The sequence below is a fragment of the Nannospalax galili genome, unplaced genomic scaffold (genome assembly GCF_000622305.1).
Source record: "Nannospalax galili isolate Female #2095 unplaced genomic scaffold, S.galili_v1.0 scaffold144, whole genome shotgun sequence".
Lineage (NCBI taxonomy): Eukaryota > Metazoa > Chordata > Mammalia > Rodentia > Spalacidae > Nannospalax > Nannospalax galili.
In genome coordinates, this window is record NW_008353267.1 from 2,619,215 (window position 1) to 2,644,918 (window position 25,704).

At 41.3% G+C, this 25,704-nt stretch overlaps 2 protein-coding genes and 1 non-coding gene across 7 annotated transcripts in view; all 3 read right to left on the reverse strand.

Moving 5' to 3' along the window:
* Snapc1 (small nuclear RNA activating complex polypeptide 1) overlaps nucleotides 1-2,825 on the reverse strand; it is a 21,733-nt gene extending 18,908 nt beyond the window's left edge. The window contains exon 1 of the mRNA XM_008850504.3: nucleotides 2,515-2,825. Within this exon, the coding sequence (XP_008848726.1) occupies nucleotides 2,515-2,741 (227 nt within the window). The 5' untranslated portion in view covers nucleotides 2,742-2,825. The remainder of the gene's footprint in view (nucleotides 1-2,514) is intronic.
* Nucleotides 2,826-13,845: 11,020 nt separating this feature from the next.
* Nucleotides 13,846-13,951, reverse strand: LOC115067240. Its single transcript, XR_003846671.1, has one exon. It is a non-coding gene; the product is annotated as a U6 spliceosomal RNA (small nuclear RNA).
* A 4,900-nt stretch (nucleotides 13,952-18,851) lies between these two features.
* Nucleotides 18,852-25,704, reverse strand: part of Hif1a (hypoxia inducible factor 1 subunit alpha) — a 48,762-nt gene continuing 41,909 nt past the window's right edge. For all 5 annotated transcript variants that reach the window (XM_008850506.3, XM_029554757.1, XM_029554756.1 and 2 more), the window contains exons 11-15: nucleotides 25,107-25,229; nucleotides 24,578-25,005; nucleotides 22,107-22,215; nucleotides 20,556-20,682; nucleotides 18,852-20,209 (exon numbers count right to left, since the gene is read on the reverse strand). In XM_008850506.3, the coding sequence (XP_008848728.1) occupies nucleotides 20,058-20,209; nucleotides 20,556-20,682; nucleotides 22,107-22,215; nucleotides 24,578-25,005; nucleotides 25,107-25,229 (939 nt within the window). In that variant the 3' untranslated portion in view covers nucleotides 18,852-20,057. The remainder of the gene's footprint in view (nucleotides 20,210-20,555; nucleotides 20,683-22,106; nucleotides 22,216-24,577; nucleotides 25,006-25,106; nucleotides 25,230-25,704) is intronic.

The following is a 25,704-nucleotide window of genomic DNA, read 5'->3' on the forward strand; positions in this document are numbered from 1 at the left end:
ATCGTTTGAGAACTCTCTGTTTAGCTCCTTAGCCCATCTTTTAATTGGGTTGCTTCTTGTCTTGGTTCTCTGCTTTTTGAGTTCGTTATATATTCTGGTTATTAAACCTCTGTTGGATGTGTCGCTGGTGAAGATTTTCTCCCATTCTGTGGGTTTTCTGTTTGCTTCCTTGGTTGTCTCCTTTGATGTACAGAAGCTTTTTAGTTTAATGATCAGCTCTCGAAATATCCTATAATGGTGGTGTCCTCTTGATCGAGGAGGCTGAGGAGACCCCACCAGATGGACTTGAACCAGTGTCCAGTCTATAAAGAGGAGGGTCAACACAGAGGAATCATTTCCTTCATGCTTGCAAGCGAAGCCAACCATGGTCGAGGAGGACCTTTGACTTATCTTCATATAGGTGGAACTGGTAAAAGAAAGGAGCCAGGGGCTCCTCCCAAGCCCATGTGACCCCTGAGGAACAGATCCTCAAACAACCTTAAGAGTAAAAATAAATCGGTTTATCTGGTCCAACTGTATGGCCTTAAATACCCAAAAGGAAAGTATAACCAAAGATTAAAGGGGCCAATATAATTTCATAAGAGTACATATGTATAGCTAAAGGCTACATAACAAGCAACAATGCCAGACAGGCGATACCTTCTTTTGAGTTGTTGGCCAGGGTGGCCAAAAGGATTCCCAGATAGTAACCCAGCATAGAACTGGGAAAATGAACAGCAGACCCCAATCTTATCCAAATGAATATTGACAACTGATTACCGCTAGATGAGGACCAGCTAACCCTCCTAAAACAAAAACCTCTAGATAGGCTGACTAGATTTACCAGAAGGGCAAGTAGTGGGGAATGAAAAAAAAAAAAAAATTTTTTTTTTTGTGGTTTTGAGACAGCGTCTTCCCTGTAGCCCCAGCTGTCCTGGAACTCTCCACGTTGACCAGACTGGCCTTGAACTTAAAGAGATCCACCTGCCCCTCCCTCCCAAGTGCTGGCATGTACCGCCACACCTGCTCTGTTTTGTTTTGAGGACAGGGTCTCACTAAATAGCCCCAGCTGGCCTCGACCTAGATAGACCAGGCTGGTCTTAAACTCAGAGATCCTCCTACCTCTGCCTTGGGAGTGCTGGGATTAAAGGAGTGTACCACCACTCCCAACCTCAAAATCCATTTTAAAATATAACCTTAGCTAAAATGTCTTAAAGTATATTATTTAACAGATACAATCAACTGACAAGCACAGAACTATAAAAATGTTGAAATTTTCATTTAATAACATCAACAGAAAACAATAACGATACCGTTTGAATACAAGTATGAGTGAAGCCTGGCTTGACAGCACATTTCATTGAACTATCCGATGCACTCTTGGCCTTAACACCAAGAGTCACACTGATTCTTTACTCAGGCATAACTCTCCAAATTCTGGGATTACAGGAATACAGTGCCACAATCGGTTAAGATCGTCATCCTCCATCCCTGTCCTACATAGGTCATTAGTTTACATCAATAGAAAAAAATAGAACGTCTACATTTTATTCAGCAAGACAGTTTTAATAAGCTTTCACTTGAACATTTAGCCTTTTCAATATGATATCTGCTATGTTAATAGAAACAGCACAATCAAGTGGGTTATGGTGGCAAATGTCTGTAATCCCAGGAGTTGGGAGGCAAGGCAGGCAAATACCTGGGCGCTAAAGACCCTGGGATACATGGTGAGAACACGTCTCAAAACAACAAGAATGTTCCATTCATCCTGTCACTGTCCTCACAAGGTTCAGTCCAGGGGAAGGAAAACCAAAACTAGTAATGATGATGGACATTAATTTAGCACATAGAACACACTAAACTTGTATTAATTCATGGAATCCTCTACTGTATGAGTTATTATGTCTCTATTTTACAGATAAAGCTTGTTCCAAATCATTAGTGGTTAGTGAGCCCTGCATTCACATTCAGACAGCTAGGCTCCCTCATCGGTGCTCTTCCCCGTGACTCTGCCTTTCCAACTACACAAATGCAAGATGTGATTAAATGCTGAGTTAAGCACAGGGTGCTGGGGCGTTGGGGGCGGGGAACACCAACACCTTACTCAGTCCAAATAGCAAAAACGGCTCTGAAGATTTGTGCTTCAATGTGACCTTAGAAATGGACAAACGAAAGGAGAAGGACATACGGAGTGGGGGGACCTCCAGGCCGAGACGCCTGTGGAAATCGAAAGGCAACCGCAGGAGCAAGAAACTGATGCTTGGTGGGGGAACTGGGAGATCTGCGCTTCCTCCATGGCAGGGCAGTAAATAGGAATGCCATGCTCAAATACAAACTTCCGGAAGCTGGCGCTGGTCGTTGCATGCCCAAGGAATTCTTTCCTAGAGGATGCCGTCTGCGAGCGGCTGCTTTGTTTCTAAGCACGAGATTCTGGGAGAATCAGACTGGAGGAGGTGGAGATAGAGAAGGGAGCGAGCAACAAAGCACAGGGAGACCGGGGAGGCAAGGGCCGAGGCCACACAAAAGCACACCCACCAGAAGATGGTCGAGAACTTCATGCTCTGCCACAGCCGCGCAAAGTCCTCGAAGCGCACGCTGTCCGTGTTCTGGAAGCGGCTGAGCAGCGTCTCGCAGTCGGTCTGCAGGCCCGGCGGGGTCCCCACGCCGGCAAGGGTTCCCGCGCCGGCCTGGGGGATCCCCGCGCCCGCACGCCGTGTCCCCGCTCCCCTAGGATGAGTCCCGGAGCCCGCAGGAGGCCCCATGCTCCCACCGCCTGCAGCCTCACCACGCGTCGCCCAGGAAACCAGGTCGGGAAGTACCACCCGGGTTACGCGTCGCACGCGCGCTCCGTGACGTATTATCCGGGACCTCTAGCTCCGCCTTCATACGGGCCCTTACTTGCTGGCGCGGGCTTGTTGCCCATGCGCAGTGACACCCTCTTAGCAGCTTGAGGTCTGCACTATTTTGTGTGCTAAAATCAGCCCTTTTAAGAGTGAGCTCAGAAAGGATTTGATTTCCCCCTAGCTTATGTGAATTGGCCTTATCCTATCTGTCGGTCTTCTTTAAAGGGACCCTAGAATAAGCAACCCTCCTAACCTCTCTCACATGGAAAGGGGATCTAAAGAGAACTTACTATGAAATGGACTCCGTTTGCTCTCTGATTGCCAAGTTCCCTTAGGTCTATACTTGCTTAATAGGGTACTCAGCTTGTGACTCTCTCGTAGTCCTAGTAATCTTCTGCGACCACTCTTGGGAAAAGTTGCAGTTTCATGCCCTCTTGTAGCCCCCAACCACTCTCCCCTCCAACAGACTGGCATTCTACGTAGCAGACACCACCTACTTGGCATACTATTTATTTGACTGAACTGGCGTTCTGCGTACACCCCACTTATTAATTCTCCCAGGATCTTGCTATGGTGTAGCATTTTGTATTTGAAACTATCCTTATATTTGGAAGGCATGCTGTTATTCTTTGTGAGAGTTATTCTGGACGGTGTGGGGTTATCTGTGATTTTATTTATCGTTTGTGTGGTGTGTGTGTGGAGGCCACATGAGACAGGCTTTCTTACAGAACCAGGAGTTCACTAATTCAATTCTGTTAGACATATTGGCCGGAAAGTCTTAGGGATCCCCCTATCTTCACCTACCAGCACTTCACATGGGGCTTGTTATGTGGATGGTGAGGATCTGAATTAAGGTCTTGCCTAATATAAGCACTTTACCCACTGAGATATCTTCCTATCCCCTTTTTAAAAGATAGGGTCTAGCTATGTCGCCGCAGGCTAGCCTTGAACTTGTTACCCTCTGGCCTTAGCCTCCCAAGTGCTGAGTTTTAAGTGTTGACCACTGTGCCCAGCTTTAGATAGGGCTTTCTAACTGCGTTTAGAGGATCAACTCACTTAGCATTCTAGATAATTCTTTTCAAATCTTATTATATTTTGTGTAATTATAAATGTTACATGAGATGGACGATAAGAAATAGAGCAGCAAAATAAACACCAGTGCAGCTTCTTTCTATTTAAGAAGCAAAACAGCCTGGCCTGGTAGTGCGCCCCTTTAATCCCAGCACTCAGGAGGTAGAGGCAGGAAGATCTCTGTAAGATTGAGACCTTCCTGGTCTACATAGAAAGTTCCAGACCAGCTGGGGCTACAGGGAGACCCTGTCTCAAAAGAGACACCACCCCCCAAAAAGAAACAAAACATTACCAGCACCATCAATCTGGCTTCCTTTAACTCATCCCTGACTCTGCCCTACCTTAGAAACATCTACAATAAACTCTGTTTCTCATTCCCTTGCAAATATTAATATGCAAAAACGTATCTTAGTTGTGGTTGTTTTTTAGTTTAATGGAAAGGAATTGCAACTTATAATACATTCTTTTAAAAGAAATCTTTTATTATTTTTACTTTATGTATATGAGTGTGTTGCCTGTATGTATGTAGGTACACCCATGTTGTACAATGCCCATGGAGATCAAATGAGGGTGTTGGATCCCCTGGAATCAAGTTACAGACAGTTGTTACCACCATGTGAGTGCTGAGAACTGAACCCACGTTCTCTTCAAGAACAGCCAGTGCTCTTCACCTGAGTCATCTCTCCTGCACCCTTATAATGCATATTCTTCAAGTTGCTTTTAAACCGAAATTTCAAGATACATTCATAGCCAGGGGAAGAAAACCAGTAAGCTGCATTCCTTCAAGTTCTCGGCTTCAGTTCCTGCACATCAAACTCCTACCCTGACTTCCCTCAGTGATGGATTATGACCTGGGAGTTGTAACATAAAATGAACCCTTTCCTCCCCAAGCTGTTTTTGGTCAGTGTTTTATCACAGCAACAGAAAGAAAACTAGGGCACACCATATAATAAAATGCTTGAGATAATCAGCTTACAAAGAATAAATGTGAAGTGGAGAGATGGCTTGGTTAAGAGCACTGGCTGCTCTTCCAGAGGACCCAAGTTTCAGTTCCCAGTACCCACACAGCAACTAATAACTGTAACTCCATTTCCAGGAAATACAGTGCTTTCTACTAGCACTTGCAAGCATTGCATGGCATGGGTGCACATACATATATGTAGACAAAATACACATAAAAATAAATCAAAAAAAGTTAAAGAAGAAATGTTTATTTGTACTCGTAGCTTAGGAGGTTTTGGTAGGTTGTCAGTTGGCCCTATTGCTTTTGGGCCTGTGATGAGGCAGCACATCTCCACCCAAGGGAGGAAGAGAAAGTATCCACCCCATGGCAGTTGGGAAGTAAAAAGAGAAACTAGAAGTGGTGAAGATCCCAATAACCATTCAAGGGCATAGTTCCTGGTGACCTAAATTCCTTCCTCTAATGCCCAATCTCTTAAAGTCTCCACCGCCTGCCAGTGATGCTGTGGTCTAGAAGACCAAAGCTTTAATCAAACCCAGGTCCTCTGCAAGAGCAGTCAGTGCTCTTAACTACTGAGCTATCTCTCCAGCCCCTCACTACAGCTTTTTTAAAAATATTTTATTTATTATTTTTCTTTTATGTGTATGAGTATATTGTCTGCACGTGTGTAAGTGCACCTATGTCATGCGATGCCCATGGAGTACAGAAGAGGGCATCAGATCCCCTGGAACTGGAGTTACAGGCAGTTGTTAACCACCATGTGGGTGCTGGGAACCAAACCGAGGTCCTCTGCAAGAGCAGCCAGTGCTCTTAACCGCTGAACCATCTCTCCAGCATAATTGGAAATTTAATTTAAACATTCCAAAATGCAGGCTATAATAGCACACTGTAGCTTTGTTTGCTAAATATGGCAACTCTATATAAATGTCTGTAGGATTCTAGGATATCTACTGGAAGCAAGCTGAGGATACCTGAGATCCTGTCTCAAACAGCAAATAATAATTAAAATGATTTTTATGGTATATGTTAAAGATGCAATGTCATTTTCCCACATATACAATCTCAGGGAATATGTTTTTGTGTTCCCCAGGTTTATAATTTTCCAGTACCAAAGTCACTCCATTCTAAAATACTATCCTAAAGTCACTTCTGCCAAATATCAAGTGTATGTGGATAATTATAACCAGTGAAAAGCATTATAGCTCAGTACCTGTTGTTAAAGTATTTCCACTGCTGTTAATATATACCTACCTCTCTGAGCCTCCTTACCATCTGTGATGGATAATCTTGGTTGTCAACTTGACAGGATCTAGAGTTAACTAAAATTTGAGAGAATCTTCTTGATCAGATTATTTGAATTGGGAAAAGCCACCCCAAATGTGGGTGGCAACTTCTAGTGGCAGTCCATATGAAAGGACATGGTGGAAGGGAGATTTTCGCTTTTTGCCTGCTGCTTGCCTTCACTCTCAATGCTGAACTTATCTATTTTGTTGCGGTGGTGTTCTTTCACAGATGTGGTATTAGAACCAACTTCTTTGGGCTTCTAATGTAAACTGAAGACCAGCAGCTCTCTAGGAATCTTCCAGGCCTTCAGTGCCAGATTGGGACTGCTGAAACATGCAGCCTCGTGGACTAAGCAACTGCCAGATTCTTGGCCTCTCCTATGTGAGAGAGCTATTGTTGGACTACCCAGATCATAGCACATAAGCCAGTCTAATAAATCGTGTGTGTGTGTGTGTGTGTGTGTGTTTATCCATTATATCAGTTCCATTCCTTTAGAGAACCCTGACTAAAATACTATCTTCAACCCCACTACTTGGGCCTCTCAAGCCCATATGCCTCAGGACTCCAAAGTAAAATTGTCAGCCTGTCACTAAAGTGGCCTCCAGTGTCCATGCCAGGTTTACTCTGTTTTGGGCATAAAGCACCTACTAAAAAAGCTCCATCTAGTTTTATCCTCTAATTACTACAGCTTTTTAAGAAATATATTTTATTTTTGCATATGAGTGTATTGCCTGCATGTGTGTAAGTGCACACGTCATGAAATGCCCGTGGAGATCAGAAGAGGGTGTCGGATCCCCCGAAAGTGGAGTTATGGATGGTTGTTAGCTGCCATGTGGGTACTGGGAACCAAAACTGAGCCCTCTGCAAGAGCAGCCAGTGGCCTTAATTACTGAGCCATCTCCCCAGCCCCTAATCACTACAGCTTTTTAAGCATTACACATAGGAAGAAAACTCCTCTTACTCTTCCTCAAGAGTATCTTGAAGGCCTGAAGAGATGGCTTAGTGGTTAAGAGCACTGAGGACTCTTGCAGAGGACCCTGGTTCGATTCCAAGCACCCACATGGACAGCTATGAACCATCCTTAACTCCAGTTCCAGGAGAATCTGATGCCTCTTCTGACTTCTGAGGCATAGCATGGCACAGTTCACTCACATACTTGCAGGCAATACACTCATACACGTGAAATAAAAATAATAAAATATTTTTTAAAAAGAGTATCGGCTATTTTTCAGATTTTTACTTTTCATATAAATGTTCAAAATGGCTTGCTAAAATTCTCCACTAGAGTCATTGGGATTTTGTTTGGATTGTATTCAATTTATAAGTCAATTTTGGAAGGAATAGCATTGTCATATTTGCTCTTCCTCATAAACATTTAAATACATTTAAAAAATAGACCTTTTAATACATTTTTTAAAATTAACCTTTTTTGTATTTTCCTATGTACCATGTGCTTTCGTGTGGCTATTGAAATTCTTATCATTTACTTCCTCATATTTTCTAATTATTTAATTTTATAAATGCAATTGAATTTTATATATTGATTTAATATCCAGTCCCTTTCTTGAGCTCATGTAATACTATTTTTTCTAATAATTGAGATTTTTCCATATGGGTGATTCACCAGCTGTAAATATTTCTCTCTCTCTCTCTCTCTCTCTCTCTCTCTCTCTCTCTCTCTCCCCTAAATTTTATATAGCTCAGGCTAGCTTCCCACCCATGGTCCTCCTGCCTCAGTCTCCTGAGTTCTGGGATTACAGGCATATGACAGCATACTTGGCTTTATTTTGCTTCTTTTTAAAAAAGCTTATTTTTTTAATTTTTTGTATATGAGTGTACTGCCTGCATGTGTGCAAGTGTACCTGTTTCGTGCAATGCCTGCAGAGGTCAGAAGAAGGCATCAGATCCCCTGGAACTGGAGTTACAGATAGTTGTTAGCCACCATGTGGGTGCTGGGATTCAAACCCAGATCCTTTGCAAGAGCAGTCAGTGCTCTTAACCGCCGAGCCATCTCTCCAGCCCCTTGCCTCCTTTATTGAAAGAACATAAGTTATGTATGTTGGTACATGCTTGTAATCCCAGCACTGGGGAGGTATAGGCAGGAAGATAAGGAGTTCAAGGTCATCCTCAGCTACATTGAAATTTGGAGACCAGCAGTGAGACCCTGTCTCAAAAAAAAAGATGCAGTTTTGGAGGTGGGAAGTCCAACCAGGATGATACAGTGCCATCATCTGAATCTCAAATGTCCCTCAAAGCCTATGTATTGGTGGTTTAGTCCACCAATAAATATGAAGGTGATCCAACCTTTATAAAAGGGTCCCTGTGGGGGGAATTCAGGTCATTAGGGGCTTGTGCTTGAAAGGACACCGGGACCCTGACCCTTTCCTCTCTCTCTACTTCCCAGCTTTTTTCCATTGACTCCTGACATGATGTACTGCTTTCTGATAAATAAATAAACCTTTCCTTTTTTTTTTTTTTTAGGTTTTAATCTTTCTGTCAATTTGTGGAGCTGTCTCCACAAAATGATTAGAGTTTACAGTATAAAAAAAGAATATACCAGTTCAGTGCTGTTATTTGTACTGGTACAAAGTTCTACTTCTGTTCAAAGCACAAAGTTACTAAAGTAGTAAAACTTTTTTTTCCCTTTTTGTCATGGATGAACTTGTTTTTCCATACCATTAATACTACTCTATTTCGCAGAACTTTTTGACTAAATGGTCGTTGGTATTTGTACTAATTACATACATAAAGATCAAGAAAGAACCGAAGTAAAAGTAATTCTAACGGTGTTTCCTGTCCATCTTCTTGAATGCTTGTGAATCTGTGTTCCCAGATACGCACCTTGTTAAAACTCTTTTCCTACAGCTTCCTGGGGTATTGTTGTTCCAGTTTTGCTCATACTTTGGGAACTTGGTTCTTTTTTTTCATTTATGGGTCTTTGTTTTTATTTTCCTCCCATTCTTTTTTTTTCTTTTATATATCTCCTTGGATGGGATAATTTGCCTTTTGACCTCAACTGTCAGATTCAGTTCAATAGTATCAATAATTAACCTGTGTTTGCCTCAATATTTTATTTCTGCATTTCAACTGCTTTGGGCATTTCTGCTGGCCTCAGAAAAACTGGTTCCTAGAGACAAGAGCCTATTCCTTCTTCCACCACATGTTCCTGTTCCAGAATAGCATTCATGAGGGATAGGAAGATTGAGAGAGGGGAGAGATAGAGATAGAGATAGATATGAGAGAGAGAGAGAGAGAGAGAGAGGAGAGAGAGAGAGAGAGAGAGAGAGAGCCTGCCTGGGGTGGGATGGGACGGGTGCACCATGGCACATATGCAGAGGCCAGAGGACAATTTTGTGGAGTTCATTCTCTCATTTCATCTTTATATGGATTCTGGGAATCAAGCTCAGGTTGTTGGACTTTTCCAGCAACTGGTTTATTCATTGAAACATCTTGCCAGCCCAGTTTTTCCTTTTTTATTCTCTTTTTAAAGGGAGATGTCTTTGGTGCATTCCTTTAATCCCACCCTGGGAGGGAAGCCTAGGCAGATGGATCTCTGTGAGATTGAGTTTCAGACCAACTGGAGCTACAGGGAGACCCTGTCTCAAAAAGACTATATATTTGTTCATATACATTCATTCAATTCAAGACAGGTTCTTGCCTGGAACTTGCTATGTAACTCAGGCTAATCTAGAACCCGAGATTCTCCTCCCTCAGCCTCCCCGGAGCTGAGTGCTGAGGATTACAGGTCTGCACTGCCATCCCTGGCAAATTTTATTTTTAGTTGACAAAAAATGATTCATATTCTGCAGTGTGCTATGTTTTAAATTTGCGTACATTATGGGAAGATCAAATAAAGCTAGTTAAGATACCTCCATACATTTTTTATTTAAAAACATTTTTGCATTTTCATGCATACTTGGTTTTGGTTGCCCCTCCATCCCCCTCCCCCACTTTCCTCCTCTCTCTGCCCCTGTCGGTGCTTAACTCTTCCACCCCCAGGACTCTTCTCTTTCACTTTCATATAACATGTGTTCTGTTACCATTTTCTCTTTAAAAAACTTTTTTGTTTGTTTTTATTTTATGCATATGAATATTTTGTCTGCATGTATATAACTGCACCTGTGCATTCAGTACCTGTGGAAGTCAGAAGAGGATGTCAGATCTCTTGGAACTAGAGTTACAAATGGCTGTTAGCTGCCATGTGGGTGCTGGGAACCAAACCTCTGTCCTCTGCAAGATCAGTCAGTGCTATTAACCTCTGAGCCATCTCTCCAGCCAACCCCACCCCCATTGCCTCTTTTTAATATGATTATCTCAGGCATTTTGTTGCAGTAATAGAAAGCTTACCAACACATGCAGGCTCAGATGAGGCTCTGTATTGCCTGCCTCATATCATAGTGGGAGCACCTGTCTCCTTGTATTTTTCATTCTCTTATTTCACTTCCCTGGGTGAGACTTCCTATATTGTAATCTTCCAGTCAGCCTTTCATCACTGTGACAAAAATACTTGACATACAGTGTTGCCAGTTGGCTGGCTAGGGTCCTTTTGCTCAAGTTAGATGTAAATTGTGAGTACACAAGCTCAGAATTCACAAGGCTCCTCCCCAGGGTTAAACAAACAATGAACAATTGCTAGAGGAAGAAGTGACTTTCTTCCGTGGAGCTGCCTGGGTGTTGGGCAGGGAACTCTAAGGATGCAGCTGTCTTGAGTCATCACCCATTCTGGGGTGGGGTTTTTGGTGACATAGCTGCCTTTGGATCATCCATGTTCCTGTAAACCCTTACCCATGTTCCTGAAGGTACTCCTCATAAGCTCACCGATTCACCAAGCTAAACTTGGATGAAATCACTTCTTTGTCTTGTCATTGGTGATCAGTGCTCTCTGTGGACTGAACAGACATTTATTCATGTCTCCCCAGGGAAGGTCACATATCCCTACAACATAGAGCTAGGGAGGGTGAGAAATGTTGACAGCTGCGCTTCACAGGGAAATACCATGGTCCTTTACTGGGATCTGGGGAAGAGGGAGTGCCAACTTCTTGGCTCTACCTATATGAGCGGAGAGTTCATCATGCTAAGCCATGGATCAAGAAACACTGAGGCTGCTTTTAAACAAGATTTAGCACGTTTTCTTGAGCAAATATTTCTGCATTTACTGCATTCCTTTGGACAACTTCAAGAAACTTGAAATGATTGCTTTAAAAATTTTAAACAGAGTGAGGCGATGGAATGTTTGTGTTGCCAGTTTGTTGGGGATCCATCTAAAGGCATGACCCTTATCCTCAAACTGGTTGCCATCTAGTGCCGAGCAATTTACCTAGGTAGATAGTAACGTTTCAGTGCACTAAGTACTACAAAAGAGTTAAGTGCAAGGCAGTAGGGGACACCTAAGAGAATCTCCTAATCTAGTTCCTAAGAGGAAAAGGTGAGTTCTGCAAATGAGAAAAATTCTAAGGGGACAGAGATGAGCCAGGAAGGATGCTGCAGACACAGAGAAAAGGCAAGTTCAAGGGCATAAAGAAGAGAGAGAACGTGCCAGGAAATTGCATTAACACAGAAAGCAGGGCAAAGAACTGGCAAAATTTAGAACAATATAGACCCCAAGGCTTAGCTTTACATTGGATTTCCTCCCTGGACTTATCAGTGCCCTTGCTCTAACTGAGGCTTCTTGGTAAAGATGATTCCATATCAAGCCTAGAAAGAGGAGATCTAGGGACTTATCTCCCTGGAAGCCATCTGTTTACATTCCATGGTGGTTTTAAAATATATATTTAAAGACTCCCTGCATTAATTACTTTTCTGTTGCTGTGATAAACCACTGTGACCAAAGTAACTTCTAGAAGGAGTTTGAATGTATTGAGTTCCTGAGGGATAGGAGTCCATCATGGCAGGGAGGCATGACTGGGGACAGCTAAACTTGAAGCTGAGAGCTCACCTCTAGCCTCAAACAGGAAGCAGAGAAAGTGAAACAGGAAGTGGGCAAGGCTATTTTCAAAGCCCAGTGCTTCTTCCACCAAAGCCACAGGTCCTAAAGGTTCCATGACTCTCCCTAAATAGTGCCACCAACTGACCAATTGTTCAAATACTTGAGCCTATGGGGGACACTTATTCAAACTACCATACTCCCCTTTTTTTTTCTGTTAACAAAAGTAATCACACTTCGCATAAAATATCACAAAGATACAGGGATGAATGGCATACAAGGTCAAATCCTCTGGCACTCTACCTCAAGGACAACGGTTGTTCTCCATTCATTAGATTATTCCCTCTGAGGGGGTACTATGAAAAGAATTGTCATCATAGTGCTTTAGAAAGATTAGTTTAGCAACAGTGTAGTGAGGCAAGAAAAGGGGGAAGTGGAGGAAACCCAGGCAAGTAGAGAGGCCGAATCAGTGGTTGTGTAGAGGAGGCATAAGAAGAACTAGAAATGAAACCAAAAAGACTTCACTCACTGGATGTTTCCATGATATTGAAAGACATTATTGTTAAAATTTTAGATATTAGCCTGGGTGTGGTGGTGCAGGCCTTTAATCCTGGCACTCTGGAAGCAGAGGTAGGCAGATCTCTGTCAGTCCAAGGGCAGCCTGGTCTACATAGCAAGTTCCAGGCCAGCCAGGGTTATACTGTGAGACCCTGTCTGAGAATATGTTTTTAGGGCTGGAGAGATGGCTCAGTAATTAAGAGCATTTTCTATTCTTACAAAGAACCTGGGTTCAGTTCCCAGCACCGACATAGCAACTCACAGCCATTTGTAACTCCAATTCCAGGGGATCCAATGCCCTCTTTAGACCTCCAAAGGCACCAGGCATGCATGTGGTGCACAAACATACATGCAGGCAAAACACTTATACACATAAAATAAAAATAAATAAGTCCCCCCAAAATTAAAAAACAAAAAACACATGTTTTTCGATTATTATAATGGTATTATGGTTATGACAAAAATAATATTCTTTTTGGAAGTGCATATTGAATTATTTACAAATGAAATTATATGATTTCTTGGGTTTGCTTCAAAATTATGGGGGAAGGGAGGGATGTATGGCAGTGTAGGTATAAAAAGACCATGTATGAGTTGGTGTCTGTTGAGCTAGTACTGGAGGTGACACTGGAAGGAGATGCCCAGAGGTCTTGGGAATAGCAGACTCAGAAGCATGCCAGATGCTGTTAGGTCAGTCCACTCGGGATTGTCTCTGTTCAGGAAAAATCATGTCCCTTCAGGGTAGCCACATCTATTTGGACCAGTGCAGAAGGTGGGGCCCAGACCTCCCTGTAATCTGGGACAGGGTTATCCCAGTTCCACCACTCCTGAAATGGCTAAGGAAGGCTATTGTTGGGACTGTGCCTCAGCCCTTTCTCTCTCTGCCAGCCCTTTCTTCTCTCTATCAGCCCTCTCTCTGCTGCATTCCCCTGTGAGTGCTGGTCCCCAAAGCACTCCCTAATACTTCAGCTGCAGTTTCCTCCTCAGAGTCTCCTGTGTGAACCCAACTGCAAAGACATTCCGCAGCACTATTCCCTTCTGCACATTCAGGTTTCCATAATGAAACTTCAAGAAAGAAAAAAGACAGTACCAGACTGGATGTGGTAAAGGGAACGGTGACATCAGGGTTCTGTGGTTTCTGAGGACAAGTGTACCATTCATGGAGCGGGGGATGCAGGAGAGCCATTTGGAAGGTACAGGAGGGCGTAGGGGTTTTGTTGTTTGTCTTTAATATACACTGTTCCAGGATGTGCATGCCATCCTTGTGCAAGGACCGTGCTAGTCTTCTCCGCATCGTTCTAGTTTTAGTAAATGTACTGCTGAAGTGAGTGCAAAATGGGAGCAGCCTGGAGATACAGATTAGATCCTCAAGCTGTGGGCAACTCATGGAAAGGACGACTAACAGTGATTTGGAACATCACAAATGGCCAGTACAGCTTCTATTTAGGCTTTGACAGGATCTGTTCAATTACAGCTGAAGGCACCAGTACAGCATGAAATGGAAATTGACCACACTCTTGATGGCACATACCACAATATGAAATATGAGATCCTGGTTGTTGTTTTTGAGACAGGGTCTCCCTGTAGCCCCAGCTAGTCTGGAACTCTGTGTATAGACCAGGCTAGCCTTGATCTCACAGAGATCCACTTGCCCCTGCCTCCTCAGTGCTGGGGTTAAAGGTATGCACCATCACACCCTGCTGGAGATCCTAATTAATCACTGAATGAAATATATTCCCCTAGAAAAGCTAGAAAATAGTTTTGTTTTCATTCAGTTCCTATGATCTTAGTTCTTTTCTGGGTCTCCTATTACACATGACAAGCCTCCTCTACCTTCAATTATGTGTCGCTTTCCTGCAAGCCCAGTGGAAGGATTATGAAACAATCACAGATGGAAACCTGTGTTTCAAAGACAACAAGTTGGTGGGCAACATCCAAACATTGTCATAGCAGATAAAAAATGACAATAAGAAAGTTAAAGTGATAAGGAATTCCAAGGAGGTGACAGTTGCATAGGGCTGATGCACAGTAGACTCCCTCCCCGCATGCTGAGGGGCTTCTCTAGGTCTGTGGCATATTGTGGTTAGGTTTCACTTTAACAGCTCTGAAGATGAGCAGCCAGGAAAGTTTACAGTGGATACCCCACAGCTTAGCATCCTTATGAAAGACTCTTTCATACTATTGCTTACAGAACTGTTTTAAAAATCATTTTCAAAAAGCAAATGATATGCAGAAGTATTTGGAAAGGCTGTCTCTATAAAATAGTGCTAACTAATGTTTGACTTTCGGAGACCTCTGAAGATAAATTTGACTTCAGAGAATCCTAGCCTACTCGTTAGGAGATATATATATATAATTTCTCAGTCTTTTAAAAATCATGTCCCTTTGTGATAAACATTACAGTGGAGAACAGCTACTTTATGATTTAAACATCTACAGGTCTCTAAACGGTACCTCTCTAGTTAACACACTACACTACAGGTTAGTTTTCGTTAGTTAAAAGTATTTAGAATACCTCAATCACTTTTTTAAAAAATGGACAAATAGACCCCCTACTTCCTATGAAGTTTTATAGAAAACAAAAGCACTGTTCCTAAAGGAAATAAAATGAAATACATAGGGCGCTATGGCTGTGTAGAGCGAGGTCACTCCTGAACAACACTCGGCTTTACACTTTACAACAAACAACAATCTTAACATGCTAAGATTACGAGATTAAATTTAAGGCTGCAAGCATTCCATTTTTTGTGTAAAGTCATCTCCCTCTATTCAACAAGATCGCCTTCTCCCAAATGATTTTCAGTGGTTGGCACGCAACAAAAGGAAAAAACAAACCAAGCAAAAAAGTCTAACCAAACAAAAACCACCTGAGGCTGTGAAGTTCTTATATACTTAGACATATCTCAAAGGGCTTTCTTCAAAACTCGCTTAAAGGCAAGGGATGTTTAAATAAGCAACTCCTTTATTTTTTTTTTTTTTTCATTTATTATTATTTTTTGAGACACTGGTCCTATGTAGCCCAGTCTGGCCTTGAACTCTTGAGAATCCTCCTGCCTCGGCCTCTGCAGGGCTGGGATTCCAGGCACAAGTCACCACGACCAGCTGGGAATCCGGTTTTTCACTAGATTAGAGGACGACTCATTTAAAACAAGAGTTAGCCAAGGCCTAGTATGTTCCCAGACCTCGCAAACTTTTGTCCCATGGCCAGCAGAGCATCCCAAAGCATCCGCTTGGGACAGCGCAATGGGAAGAGCTGGGCTGGGTTCCCGCCTGGTGCACCGGGACAGAGAGAGGCGGGAGCCGAGCACGTGCGCCAGCACACGTAGGCGGGATCCGCGGGCGAGCCTGACACCGCACTCGCGGCCCGGAGCAGGCGGTGCAGGCGAGCTGCGCCCAGGCACGTACCGGGGCGGGGCCTGGTGCGCGGGCGGGGCGCGGAGCCGATGGCTAGGGTTTCCATCCTCGGCTGGTAGCACCTGGAGCCGGCAGCGAGGAGCCGGTCCCCGCCGAGGGTCTGCCCTCCGCGCTCAGGCACCTGTCTTCCTCTCGGCTCCGGAAAGGAGCCAGGACAAGGGAATAAAGGAAATTAAACAGTACACGGAGATCGGGTGTCTGAGCAGCGTCTTGGATAAAAACCATCCATGACAGGTAAGCGTAAAAATTATGCCCAAATCTCTGAAGGTGTGAACACAAAGCTCCAGAAGGCTTCAGGGGGGGTGTGGTGAGGTGTAGCTTTTATCCGATCGGATCGTATCAAATTCTAGATTGCACTAGGGCGCGGAGAAACGGCACGGGACCACGGGTTCAGCGCTATTTAAAGGGAAGAAATGTGAACCAAGTGGTCAGGGGCAGACTTTAAAACACCCGAATGGACTTTTTCTTTACATTTTTGTCGGTTTCAGCCAGCAACGTGCTTGAGGTTTTACCGAACTAAACTTTGTAGTAAAAAAGTTTTTGTTTTGTTTTTTTTGCATGGTTTTTGATACAGCTGCGTTACAACTTTGAACTTTCCAAACCTCTTAACGAGGCTCGTAGGAGGAAGTTAAGATTTGGAATGGTAATTATGGGGTTATGGGAACTTGGAAGAGTCATCGTGTCATTAATTCCTGAGGTCTGAGAAAGCCACACGGTATTTCTTCTATAGTTCCAGTGCTTTCCCGTCCACTACCTCCTCTTACGACCTCAACCTCTCCATAATCGGAGAACTTCAGGTTCAAACTCCAACCCTGAGAAATAGCTTTTAAAACCCGTACTCATTTATTTCTAGCTTCCACTCCTCTTATCAAAACCGCCCCCTCCCCCCATCTTGTGTGATCTCTTTACAAGTGACATCCAGCCCTCATTTTCCTCTGTGCTATTCAAACAGCTGGCAATGGGGAAATGGGTATGTCCTGCTGGCCTGGCGACTAGGACCACGGGCTCTGGAGTCGCTAATGGTCAGTCAGCTCTCCAAGTCTCTAAAATGCATAAAATGAGATACACGCACGATTCATAGAGGTTGTGGAGACTGCGAGTCAACGTCTAGCATACAGTATTCAACAGACGGACGTTGGGCTCACCTTAACTCATACTCTGTGAAGCATTTTAACACTCAGCTTTCTGGGTGACCATTTCCAGGTCTAAGCTTAACAGTGACACAAAATAAGGACATACTAAATCTCTTTGCCACACTTCCATCACTGTGAAAGTAATACTAATCATCCATTCACAGCAGCACCACAGGAGAGGGAAGCATAGGTGACCTGAGGAGAGGTAGCAGGTATTGAATTCCAGTGTAGGATCACACTGCTTGATACAGGCATTGTAAACAAATTCATGATGGGCAATGCTGTGAAGGGCATGCTGCCTGTCCCTGAAGCCTGAGCACTCCTGGTGCTTATTTTCTGAGAGACTAAGTATAAGTACTTGGTTTCCCTTACATCTCCCTCCTGAATTGCTCGCAAGTCATTTCTCCAAGCACTGACCATTGTTTAAACTGTTTATGTACAAACCTCTGAAAATTCAACTGAAGCTAATTTGTTAAATAAGCATGACTTTTTGTGACCTGGGAATATTAAGCAATTTCTTATTCTAAAGTGTCACCTCTAGTGCTGTTTATTAAATGTGGAAGCATTTTGGGTCCTAGTGTTTGGGGTCAAGTATATTGTGGCCCTAACTTTTTTAGTATTACTGAACTATTCCAATTTTTTTGTGTATATTTGTAACCACATGTTCATTCTAAGATAAAAGCAGCCACCTAAGACTTAATTCACTTTGCTTAGGATTTATGCTGCAGGCTACAGGACTTAACACTCTCCACTGGTTACATAATTGGTCGGTGAAAATGTGTTTCTGAGGCTGGTGTAGCTCAGTGGTAGATGCTTGGTATATGTGAGGCTTTGAGTTCAAGCCTTAGCACTGCACAGATTCAAAAGATTTCTGTTACCTCTAGGTGTAGGGATTCACAGTGATGTTCTTTTTTTTTTTTTTTATTTGTTTTTTGAAAACAGTTCTCATGTAGCCTAGGCTGGCTTCAGACTCACTACGCAGTCAAGGCTAGGCTGCACTCCTGATCATCCTGCCTCTACCTCCCAAGTGCTGGGATTACAGGAGTGTACTAGCACTCCCAGCTTCCATTCTTATTTTTATCTTTCTAGACTCTGAAATTTTAAAATGAGAATGTAAAAGTGTAGCTATTTTTTAATAAAGGAAAAACACAGAAGAAAAATAAAGCTATTTAAAGATGTTTTTAAAATACAGCATCATTAGAACAAAACCATTAAAACTGTTAACGGAGTCAAGACCTAAGATTGTTGGGTCTCTACTTATCACCCTAGAGCTAGGGCAAATTGTCCTGTTGTTTCAGGCCTAAATATATTCATCTGTTAATGGAAATAGATGAGAAACGTGAAAAGAACCAAAGTCCTTACAACAGTGTATGATTATGATGTTGCATGGTTTGCTTCACTTACTCTATACTGAAAGTTAAAGTTTTGTGTTTTAGATTTTAATAGACTCATAAATTTATAAATGGAAAGCTTCTTTTCTAAAAACGTACTCTTCACAATGCAGTAGTATGGTTTGTTATTTAACATGACATTTAGGGACACAGTATACATTAGGTGATGGCAGTAAGATGGATGTAAAACTGTACAATGTCCTTTTCACAAAGAATTTAAATTGTTAGGAAATCATTTTATGACCTCGAAATGCTGAATGTAAAATGTTAAACATAAAAGCTGATAAAAGGAAGCCTGGTCCACAGAAGATGTTTATTTGATGTAACAAAACAGTTCATTTAGTGTTAGACCCAACCACAAGAGCAAGGGAATGAAAAATTTGTACAATGTACATAGAAAAAAAACAAGGATGTTTACTATGGTAACTATGTATTTCTAAAATAATGCTTCTAAAATTACTCAATTATTGAAACCTATATGAAAAACAAGGATGTTAATAGCGACAAAGTGCATAAAACAAAACATATTTTGAACAAATTAACATACTAGGCAATTTTACTAACAATGCATGATTTTTGTTTGTTTACAGTCTGCTCAAAATGTCTTTATACCAACAGGGTGGGCAGAACATTTAGGTTTAATATCAATTACACAATATTATCATAAACGTCCACAACTACATAGGGTACTGTTTTCTTTTGAGCTGGCAAAATAACTAAAGAAACATCAGATAATTTCTCTGATTGAGAATTTTATCCAAATAAATGCCACATACCTTCCAGATATTTATCTTTCTATATCATGTAAATGGCTTAACCCATGTAAATAATAAACCATACAGATTTAAGAATAATTATATTAAGATCAGCAATGCCATGATCCAGGTTTAACAATTTCATAGGTCAAAAAAAATTTCTTCTTAAAAACTAGTTTTATAAATGCAGAATATATTGCATGAGTAACTGCTGGTATTTTTTAAGAAAATATATTGTGCAACTGTGGCTACCAAGTACTGCTGGCAAAGCATTATTGTTTACGTAAAATGTGAAAAAAATGAGTAAAAATTTTTCCACGGCCTGTGATCAAAATGAAAGGTTACTGCCCTCTTAAAAAATTATATTGGCATATCATTAAAAATAATTCAGTTAGGAACAAACTCCCTCGCCAAAAATAAATAAATAAAAAGGTGCATTTTAAATGAAACTACTGCAATGCAATGGTGAAAATACCAAAGAACTGTGAAAAATGTGCCCTGATCTGGCATTAAAAGACTATATTATAAAAAAGCATTAATGTAAATTAAGTAGAAAGGGGATCAAAATTGAACTAAGTTTCTGCAGTATTGTAGCCAGGCTTCTAAAATTAGATCTAGAAAATATAAATAGACTGCTTTAGGTAATGAGCCACCAGTGTCCAAAAAAACGAAACAAAACAAAACAACCAAACAATAACAATTGAACAACAAGAAACAACCAAAAGGAATGAGATTATGAAAAAGCTCAGTTAACTTGATCCAAAGCTCTGAGTAATTCCTCCCCCTGTAGGAGGTTTCTGCTGCCTTGTATGGGAGCATTAACTTCACAATCGTAACTGGTCAGCTGCGGTAATCCACTCCCATCCATTGACTGCCCCAGCAGTCTACATGCTAAATCTGAAAAACAAAGAAACATCTAAATATTCATTAAATTGATTAAATACCTACTATGCACTAGGCAAGGGAAAATAAACTTCTGGAAGAGTTTTTCATCTACTGGGCAAAACCTCAGGTATGTAAACAAATAAGTGAGTCAACTTTATTTGTGCTATGTCAGAAGTGTTTACACAGTAAAAGACCACCCTGAAATATCTGTCCCTGTATTACAGCAGATAAACAAAATGCTAATTTTTAATCTTGCTAAGGCACAAAAATCACTCTCACATAGGGGTAAAGTTCCTAAATCAATTTCATCTATTTAAATTTTCTTTGTAATGGTCAAGAGCAGAAAGAATAAACTAACCAGAAGGTATTAAAATAATTGTCTTTTGCTCCATTCCATTCTGTCCACTAGATTTGCATCCTTTTACACGCTTCCAGGAAAGTGATGTAGCAGGTGCACGGTCATCTGGTTGTTGCAGTAATGTTCCCTTAAAAGAATAAAGTTAAAATTGAGCATATGACATTTTTACAATCAAAAACTTTGAAACCAGTATACATTTAATAGCATATAGGCAAGTTTCTTAAACACTAGAATTAAAAATTTTTTCTGTTACTTTTATATCACTCTCAATAATACTGTGATAGTCTTTTGCCACCCACTATTGCTAATGTGTTTATAAATATTTTCCAGTTCAGATATGCCAGCTTTGACTGACCCTAAAATGTAGTGCTTCTTTTTTTAAAAACCTATTACTTTTATTTCTCCTGTATGAAAGTATTGCCTGCATGTGTGTAAGGTGCACCTGTGTTGTGCAATGCCCATGGAGGTCAGAAGAGGGCATCAGAATCCCTGCATCTGGAGTTGCAGATGGTTGTCAGCCTCCATGTGGGTGCTGGAAATCGAACCTGGGTCCTCTGCAAGAGCAGTCAGGGTTCTTAACCAATGAACCATCTCTCCAGTCCCAGTAGTGCTTCTTTTAATAAGGGAAAAATGACTGGAAAAAATGAGAGTAGTAGTGATGCTAACTGAGGGTAGGTAATGGGTGAACTTTACTTCTTAATCAAAACACATCTGTAATTATCTCGCCAAGAATTTATTCATTAAACATATTTTCTAAAAATTGTATATAACCTTACCCACCCATGGCTCAGGAACCATTTCAGAAGAGGGGGCGGAAAGACTTAAGAGCCAGGGCCGGGCTAGGCATGGTGATGCAGGCCTTTAGTCCCAGCACTTGGGAGGCAGAGGCAGAGGTAGCAGATCTCTCTGAGTTCAAGGTCAGCCTGGTCTACAAAGCTCGTTCCAGGCCAGCTGGGGCTACGGGAATACCCTGTCTCAAAAAGACCAAAAAAAAAAAAAAACGCAAAAAAGCCAGGGCTGGTTCAAGAACACAGGGAAGCAAGGGAAGCAGAGGCTTCCACTGGAAGCTTGCACATGTGAACTTCTGGCCAACAATGGCATCGAGCACGGGACCTATGCCAACTCAATTAAACAAGGGCCCAGAGGTGAGGACAGAAATGGGTGGTGGGCCAGGTCTAGACTGAGAACTATTGGAGACTAACTGCTACTGGGTGAGGGACAGTATGCCTTACATACGATCTCTAGATGGGCTGACTAGACTCCAGTAGATGAATTTATACTGAAGGACATCTGGGTACAAATGCTTGACTGGATAGCAGTTAACATGTATGGCAGAATACATGAGGTATGGTGGGGGAGGGGGTCTAAATGTGATTAAGAACTGTTGTATGAAATTACAAAAGTTCAATTAAAAAAATTGTATATAAGTAAAAAAGTCTAACTGATAACGTCTGAAAATACATTATTATCTAGAAGATAGAAGAATTACCTGGAACTCAGAATTAGCACATTAGCTCAAGCAGAGAATCAACACAGTACTTTCGCACTTACAATTCCTGCTGCTTGAAAAAGGGAGCCATCATGTTCCATTTTTCGCTTTCTCTGAGCATTCTGCAAAGCTATTATCTTTGGGTTTAATTCTTCCTCAGGAACAGTATTTCTGGAAAGAAAGAAAAAAAACTATAAAAAATGTACTAAAATAAGATTCTTTCTGTGCAGTGCTTTCAAACTATAAAACATTTCAGCTGGGCATGGTAGGGTACACCTATAATCTGCTTGAAATCAGCTTGGCTACACAGTGAGTTTAAGGCCAGCCTGGGCTACATATTGAGATCCTAGCTCAAGAACAAAAACCAAAACAAAAAAGATAATTCACATTCATTTTAACCTCACTCTAATAACCAAGGATAGGTACCATAGGAATTTCAGACCCATTTTATAAACAAGAAACTGAGCCCTGTCAGGTAGTTTGCTCAAAGTCTCAATGCTAATTACCTGTAAATGTAAAAGTACACTCCAGGTCACCAGATACGTATCCTTTAGTGGCCTTTGTACTATGTTAATTTGCCCTGAAAATTGATCTAGTTATTAAATCTGACAGGTCTGTGTCTAAAATTTATATTAAACAGCAGGAACTGTGATGTATTTATTTTGTAATAAATAAATATTTATTTTGTATTTCCAACATTCCCATATATCAAGCATAGCTCCTTGCTGTTCCAGATGGTGAAGAATGCCAAATGGCTAAGGCATATATTATTCTACACGCCTCTCCTATAAATGTTGTTTTTAATTTTTTTATTTATATTTTTTGTGTATGAGTGCTTTGCTTGTATGTATGTAAAGTGCACCAATGCATGCAATGCCCAAAGAAGTCAGAAGAGGACAGCGGATGCCTAGAACTAAATGCAGGTCCTCTGCAAGAGCAGCTCTCTCTTCAGCCCCTGTTCTTGTATTTTTAAAGTATCTATAAATCACATAGTGTATAGAGAAGCAGGTTTTTAAGTTTTTATTCAAGTATGTCTTATTCATGAAACAGAACTCAGACTACCATGTAAATGTTATCTCTGGTCATACTTCTATTACATTTATTTATTTAGTGTGTATGTGTGCCACGATGCCCAGTCTTGGCTATAAATTGGTAATCCTGCCTTGGCCTCTTGAGTGCTAGAACTACAGGCATGTGCTACTACACTCAAATGAAAATCCTTCTGAATTCATCTAAAACTCCAGAGTTTTTCCTATCTTAAGAAAAAGGCAGGCCTCTCCTAGCACGCTAGGTGATTCAAGGCAGAGGAAAGCCTTGTGCTCTTGGTTCTAGCAGTGCTTCTTTCCTGCTGCTGCTGACAGCTCCCTCTGTGTAGGCAGGAGAGAAGGATTCATCTTCCTTCCACTCCTGGGCTAAAACCTCTTTCCTGTAGGCAGAACCTCAAGTTTAAAATGTTAAATACCATTACAAATTATACACAGAGATTCCAAATATTTGCTCAAACACTTCTTCATGCCATAGTCACAATACTGTAAGGCATTCTAGGACTCTTGGTATAGTAGGTTTAAAAACTTACTATGCTGGATAGCTTTAGTGTCAACTTGACACACCTGGGTTGAGGGAGCCTCAACTGGGGAACTGTCTCTATTGGACTGGCTTATGGCCATGTCTGAGGGCATCTTCTTGATGAGTGATGTGGGAGGGCCCAGCCCACTGTGGGTGGTACCACCCCTGGGCAGGTGGGCCTGTGTTGTGTAAGAAAGCAGGCTGAGCAGGGGCCAGGGGAGCAAGCCAGTAAGCAGCGTTCCTCCATGGCCTGTGCTCCAGCTCTTGCCTCCAGGTTCCTGCCCTGAGTTCCTACCTTGGGCTCCCTGATGAACTGCGACCTGGGAGATGTAAGCTGAATAAACCCTTTCCTCCCCAAGTTGGTATTGGTCAGAGTGTTTGTCACAGCAATGAACAACAAACTAGGATACTTACTTTCTGTATAATAAAGATAATGCACAAATATGTAATAAAAATAGCAAATTTAAGATGAGTAATTATATACAACAAAATTTTGAAAGAAAGCTTGCAAATATCCACATTCAGCTGTGAGGATCAGAGACTACCAGGCTCAATCTGGGATAGGAAGGCAAGAACCCTGAAATCGGAGGACTTTTTTTCAGATAAGCTTTAAAAAAGCTCCAAAGTCGGAAGTAGAGGCAGCTAACTCCCCCTGATTAAACAACTGCATGAAATACAGGTTCTTACACATTTATAGAAGGTACTGGAGGGACTTTATTTTTAAAGGGTTAGAAAATACCACTCTATAACCTCCTACATTTGGAAAACTGATAGAATTGTTTTAGAGAGAAATATACAAGTTAATTTAGAAAACTAGTTTTTGAGTGCTTGCTTTAATTCAGACAGTATATTAGCTTTATGATGTTCCTTAAAAGTGTATGTCAGAAAAATGGCTGTATACTTAGAAATCACTTAGCACATATTTACTAGAACATGCCAAAGGAACTATAGTATTACATATAAATACCTTTGACTCAAAGAGACAGAGAGCAGGTTAGGACTTCTTGGATGAGATTTTTCTGTCTGTTCTATGACTCCTTGTCCTGCTCTATTTGGTGAGGCTGTTCGACTCTGAGTACCACTATATGGAGATGATGTTGTAGCAGTGGTAGTTTCTTTAGGTGTGTGGGTAGAAGATGGAGATGCAATCAGTATTTTAATATCTTCTATATTGTCTTTCGTCACTGTTTTCAATTCATTGGTGGTGGTGGTGGTGGTGGTGGTGCTAATGGTAGGTTCTTGTAGCTGAGTCTGCTGGAATGCTGTAGCTGTGTTCACACCTGGAGGGCTTGGAGAACTGCTTTCTAATGGTGACAGCTGATCAAAGGACCGTAACTGGAAATCATCATCCATTGGGATGTAGGGGGCCAGCATCTCCAAGTCTAAATCAGTGTCCTTTAAAACAATCAACACGAGTCAAAATGACCATACCGTGAAAAAACAAAAACAAGCTAACTTAAGTCACTTCAAGCTAAAAAATAAGCAAGTTAATATACCTGAGTTGAAAATGGATTCTTTGCTTCTGTGTCTTCAGCAAACAGTTTCTCCACCAATTCCAACTTGAATACATTGACCATATCACTATCCACATCAAAACAATATTCACTGGGACTGTTGGGCTGTGAAAGGAGTTATAAGTGTTTACTTTTCTCTGAAAAATGCTCTTCTTGTTGGAAGAATTTTTAGACACAAATTCTCATTTATCAAATCTAACTAAAAAGCTACATATTTTAAGTTTATACTGATAAATAACATTGCCAGTATACATCTCTCTCACTGTATAACACTACCACACAAATTAATATTAAAAGACCCACTTATTTGCTTATTCTAAAGAATAAAACAAACGTAAAAATCCAGGCGCCTAGCTGTTCAATTAACTAGATGTTTTCACTAGAACCTTAAATTTTTTCAATTACATGTATCTTAAAGGTTATTCTATTTAGGAGTTCTGGGCAAGAATTCTAACCAATAATACCATAGCTGGGTATGCTAAGCATAAGACTTTTCCCTATTCTAATATTCTTTCATTCGGTTTGTTAGATCAGTGACAAAATGAATCAAATATTTCTGTGCTAGGCAAACTATCTGAAA